At 40.0% G+C, this 5,658-nt stretch overlaps 1 protein-coding gene across 1 annotated transcript; it reads right to left on the bottom strand.

Moving 5' to 3' along the window:
• Nucleotides 1–5,289, bottom strand: LOC101858491 (UDP-glucuronosyltransferase 1A4). The gene is made up of 2 exons (XM_005098268.2): nt 5,231–5,289; nt 1–2,587 (listed from the first exon to the last, which is right to left on the bottom strand). Exons 1-2 carry the CDS (start codon nt 5,243–5,245, stop codon nt 1,016–1,018), a joined length of 1,587 nt encoding a protein of 528 aa, XP_005098325.1. The 5' UTR covers nt 5,246–5,289; the 3' UTR covers nt 1–1,015.
• Between the last annotated feature and the right edge of the window lie 369 nt (nt 5,290–5,658).

The raw sequence follows: 5,658 nt of genomic DNA, 5'->3' as shown, positions 1-5,658 counted from the left end.
ATAAGTACCAAGTGTTTTTTAATGTGTTTTGAAATGGTGTCAAAAAACAACTAGCACAGTATCTTCAACATGCAGATTGAAGAGGAACCAGGTCTTCATGAGACTTTCCCAAGATATTTGTACAGGATTATTTTCTCAAAGCCTTTGAATGTGACAAATGTAAGGAAAACATGTCACAAGTCGTTTAGAGACAGAATACAAGACGTTCTTTGGTACAGGCACAACTTCTGCTGTGTTCCAAAAGAATGGAACTTTTTTTTTCTTAAATTAAATTTAAGAAAGTAAAGACGTATGAAAGGTAGATAAACAATATTAAATTAACTGTTTGGAACATTCCCTTAGCTCTCTCCCCTAAATTTCTTAATTCTTTTAAGGGCCAGAAGATTTACGAGTTTTTACATTTCTAAAATTTAGATCTAACTTCATTTTCACTGAATTTCAAACAAGTGCACTCACCCGACCTTTCTCTCAAACTCTCTCTAAATTGTTGTTATTCTCTGCCGAAATCTGCGCTACCGGAACGACAATAGAACCTATTGAGATCGTTGCTAGCACTTTACCATTTGTAACAATCAGTCAATCCTTTGCAGGGATGTGGCCCGTGATTTTCTAAGACACTTCTACGGGTTTTTATTGTCCTTACCGTTGAATTCCTCCTCTATTAAGTTTTTTTCTTGGAACTCATTCTTACAGTCAATTATTGTTCGTTTTATTAGCATGAACAAGAGCATTATTTTCTCAGTATTTTTATCGCTGAACGCATTTTCCTTTTCTTTCTCGAAGTCCGTTACGTCTTTAGTGTTCCATGATTTGTCATTGGGGAAGAATTTCTCTCTCCATGTGCTGGAAACTGCCTCTTCACAAAAGTGGACATAGGCGCCCACAGTGTCAGTAAGCTCGTCGATGATAGTGCACCAACACTTGAAATAAAACAAAACAAAAACAAACACAAAACAATGATTACGTTGTCACTTTTGATTTTTTTTGGGGGGAGGGGGGTAAGAGTTATTTGTTACTACTCCTGCTTTGTCTTGTTTTTTAACGATCTCACCAGGCAAGAGGACAATCGTCGACATATACAATACAACATACATGTAAGTATTAGGCTTATGGAAAATAAGAATAGCAGAACATCTAACAGTAGAAACTGATACAGGGGCATTTCCTGGCCTGCAAATCTCATGTAGGACCCTCCAAATTCCATGACGTGTTCTAGCCAAAATGCTGCCTCTTTGAGAGGCTCTTTATACAGCTTACGGAATATCTTTGAAGCAGTTCCAATGTTGTTCCTATAGGTGTCATTTTTCGCTACTTCCCAGATCAACCGAGCCAATTCCTCGGCTGTTATGTGACGTAGGTCGGCCTTGACGCCGAAGCCTTTGTTCTCCACTTTGATTGCGTTGTGCATCTGATCGGCGAACATCGGTAGGCACAGAATGGGAACACCACTGTATAACGCCTCGTATAAACCATTCGTACCACAGTGCGAAACGAACGCCATTGTTCTAACGTCAGCAAGGAGATCGTTTTGAGGGATCCATCTTGACGTAAGGACGCGATTGTTGAGATGTGCAGACGACAGGTTCACTTTCCAGACCACTCCGAGGTCAAGGCGTTCGAAAGCGTCAAGCATCTTATCTGAGATGGCAGAAGGGATGTTGTCGACAGCTGTACCGAAAGAGACAACTATAAAACCGTTAGTAACTTTCTTATAGTGTGCCAGAAACGACCCAGTTAACGGCTTGCCAGGTCGGGCTGCCGTTCCCCCTATCAGTCTTGTGTTTGGCAACATCGGCCTGGAATAATCTAAAATGTGATCTGTCTCTACTAAAAATATTTCAGCCAACACTGACAAGTCTCTCACAGCTATTGGTGGTTTCTCAGGAACAAGTATACTGATGATATCCTGATCACAGAAAGGGTTATATGTCATAATTGCAAAGAGAACGAAAAAGTTTTGTACACGTTCGAGAAATGTAAGTTTGTCTTTCAACTCTGATATGGGTGAAGGATTGCAGGCCGCCGTGAAGGGCACTCTTGCATTAGCCGGATTATGATAAGAACCGTAAAAGGCAAATGGGATATTCAATTTGTACGGGAGAGCCAGCATGCTATGACAAAACGGGGTCCAATCTAGAACAATTAAATGGGGTTGAATTCTCTTTATGTCAGATATAAAAGCAGCGTCTTTAACTAATTCTATCGAGTTTTGGGACATTGCTTCCCCAATTCTGGACACAGTTTTCAGATCCTGATCTTTACCAGCCCAAAAGTTGTCGTAGACTCCACACTCCACCATGATCACATTCCCTAGGTCTTTCACGTATTCTCCGTAAGACACAATGTTAATGTCGCGAGTATCCACCTGCTCACTCCGTCTCATGGCTTCAGAGATGCCCAGCCATACGTCATGCCCTTGTGCTGCCATCTGTCGGGCTACGTTAGCATGGCTGCGGGTGTGGCTGGTTTGTGCCACGGGCAAGAAGACGATTCGCTTCAGATCTGATGCTGGAAGCAGTTGCAGAAAGATCAAAATAACGATGGAAAACCTGGAGCCATAATATTTCAATCCCAAGGATTGCAACACCTGGAACAGGAATAAACATAGTTATACTGTGTAGCCTACAAAATAAAGAAAAGAAACGAAAATTGAGCTACACTTCTAATGTGAATGATGCTTTTCATTTTTCTATCAAACATTATTATTCAAACATCCCTCCCTCGGTGCATTGATACCACGCAGATCTGCGTGTCACACACATTTGTATTGCTTCTCTTTGATGCCCTCATAGCTGTTTGTTAGAACACCCCCCCCCCCCTCTTCGCCCCCCCCCACCTCTTCGGCCCCCCCCCCGAGGCCCACTCCCTCCCACAAATTATTTCATTTAAAAAAAGAGAAACGCCGTCCTTTAAAAGTCTAAAGAACCAAATTGGGTCTAAGGTAGCTCAAGCAAGCAGCATAAATAAATAAATAAATAAATACATAAATAAATAAATAAATAAATAAACACATGAATTCGCGAATACATGAATACATAGATACATGCATGAATAAATAAATAAATGAATGAATGAATGAATGAATGAATGAATGAATGAATGAATGAATGAATATATGAATGAATGAATGAATGAATGAATGAATGAATGAATGAATGAATGAATGAATGAATGAATGAATGAACAGGCAGACAGGCAGAGAGACAGATAGATAGATGGATAGATAGATAGATAGATAGATAGATAGATAGATAGATAGATAGATAGATAGATAGATAGATAGATAGATAGATAGATAGATAGATCGATAGATCGATCTCTCGGCCGTCTCGGCAATTGTTGTGAACAAGGAACATTGCTTACGATCGCTGAGGAAAAAGGGATCACATTTGTGGCATTGTAGGCCTACAATAGTTGCTGGCTTGCATTCTTTTAACATTTTTTTCTAACCTGAAACCAAAGCCAATCCATCTCTTTGAGGTTTCCAAATTAGGAGAGGCTGGCACAAATTAATGATCTTGCCTACGGGTAAAATTACACCACATAATGTGTATTTTTAAAATTATTTTTTAAAATTTCCGGACAAAACCAGTGCTCATTTCGAAGACGCTACGCTTTTATTGACTTACAATAATTGAGCGGAACTTGCATTATTCTGAAACTGTTCTTGAACCATCGTAAAACTCTTACTATAACATCACTAAACTGTTTTTAAATCCCTTTTCCGTGCTCTGCGGTCAGTTTACATATACGAAGCAAGGTCTAGCTCATTCAATCTTATTGGTGGGAGATTGGTGGGTGTTCTTTGTAGTCTGCTCCTTCTTTCCTAAAAAAAGTCTATCGCTCTTATGTCTCCTCCATCTTTGTATGTTACTCTTTAGTAGCACTTCTAATCATTGGCACGTTTATGATCTATGAAATTTTGTGTAGATCTAGCAAAAACCGTTAAACTCTTTGTACGAAAACTAATCTCATTGTGGCCAAACAATGTGTGAAATGTGCAGGGTATGATGAGAACAACGGCAACTGCACTGGGATCGACCTCACAAATCTAGAAAACAAAAATATGTCAATAGGGAGGGGGGGGGGGGGGGGGTAAACGTTTTCAATGAATCATTCTCTACTATTTAAAGAATATTCATGTGTTCAGAAACCTAGGCTGAATGAAAGAAGCTGGCTGGAGAAACTGCTAGCTCCACAATTTGTCTTTAAGATTCACGCTACCAAACAACAAACAAAAGAGCAACTGGGCGCTTGTGTTGTCAAGAGGTTACAGTGTTCGCCTCTTGTTCAATAGGTCCCAACGTCAAAACCTGAGAGCGACGGGAAATTTTCTTCTCTACTAAATCTTCTCCTTTCACCCCCTTTCCTGTTCTCATCTCACTGCTGTCTTTCAGCCACACTCCTGATCTCAGAGTAGGTAAGATATGACATCCTAAAATCAATAAGACATGGCTTCGGCGGCTACCCCGGCAAAATGGACTTAATTGAAATTGGCGCATAGTCCCCCCCCCCCCTTCCACACACACAAAATCCATCCAAGTAAAACAAAAAAGAAAGAACCCCCTCCTCCCCCCCAAAAAAAAGACAACTACTACTTACAATATAAACCAAGAAGCAGTCAACCAACCCCCAAATCCTTTTTATTTAAAAATAGGACAACGCAGATCAAAATAATACCACCAAATAAAGCGCAAAACGAAATACATGTAGAGACAAAAACATCAGTCTCGCTGTGTGGTATTATCATTTTATGTCCGTCATTCATTACTGCCGAATTTCAAATTACGAGGTTTGCAGCAGAAGCAATAAACTGTTGTATTTCGTGGGGAACTTTATCTTAACACAAAATTTTTAATTCGGCTAAATCCGTTACCTTTTTAAAAAGATGAATACGACTACGGCCAATCGATGTGTCTCAAACACCATAACATACTTGACTTAAATATTTTTGCAATACTACAATGCTGAATGACAGCAACATGTCCTGGCTACATGTATATTATCCCGGTATATAAATCGATATAATCGATATCATTCCTCAGTCATTTCCTTGCAAACTCAAGAGACGCCGGTATTCTCGAACCTAAACCCTTCCTACATTGTTAAGTTTGGAACCAGCTGTACATCTACAACCACCTTTCCTCAATTCCCGAGTCGCATAAAGCTTAAATAAAATTATCATTAGACTATTTTCTTTATACTGATAAATCACTTGTTAGTTTATTACCTGTTTACCAGCCATGGTGGGTTTGACAAAAGCTCTACAACGAACACTGTAAGCGTCAATGTTCTCCTGCCATGTGATTTCACAGCTGATCCGGATCCTTTATTTATACCCTTTTAGTGATCACGTTCCAGCTAGGTGCACACTCAGCAAAATTTTACCTTTCTCGATCAACTTCCTGATCTTAACCGATTTCCGAACCTTGAACGAATTTCGCTTGTGCTAAGAGTAAAAATACGGTTAACGCACACCAGCATAAGCTTACATGGCTGCTTTATTACCCAGAAGGTGGGATCCCCCACTGTACAGACCTTGAAAATCAAACTAGAGCGAGGTGGTCCATTTTGACCTGGGAGTAGTGAGGAGAAGTTCTTCCTCCTAAGGGTGGGTTGGGGTGTAAGAGGAGAGAGAGAGAGAGAGAGAGAGAGAGA

The sequence above is a fragment of the Aplysia californica genome, unplaced genomic scaffold, assembly GCF_000002075.1.
Source record: "Aplysia californica isolate F4 #8 unplaced genomic scaffold, AplCal3.0 scaffold00177, whole genome shotgun sequence".
In the NCBI taxonomy this organism is placed as follows: Eukaryota; Metazoa; Mollusca; class Gastropoda; order Aplysiida; family Aplysiidae; genus Aplysia; species Aplysia californica.
This window is presented reverse-complemented; position numbering and strand designations above follow the sequence as displayed.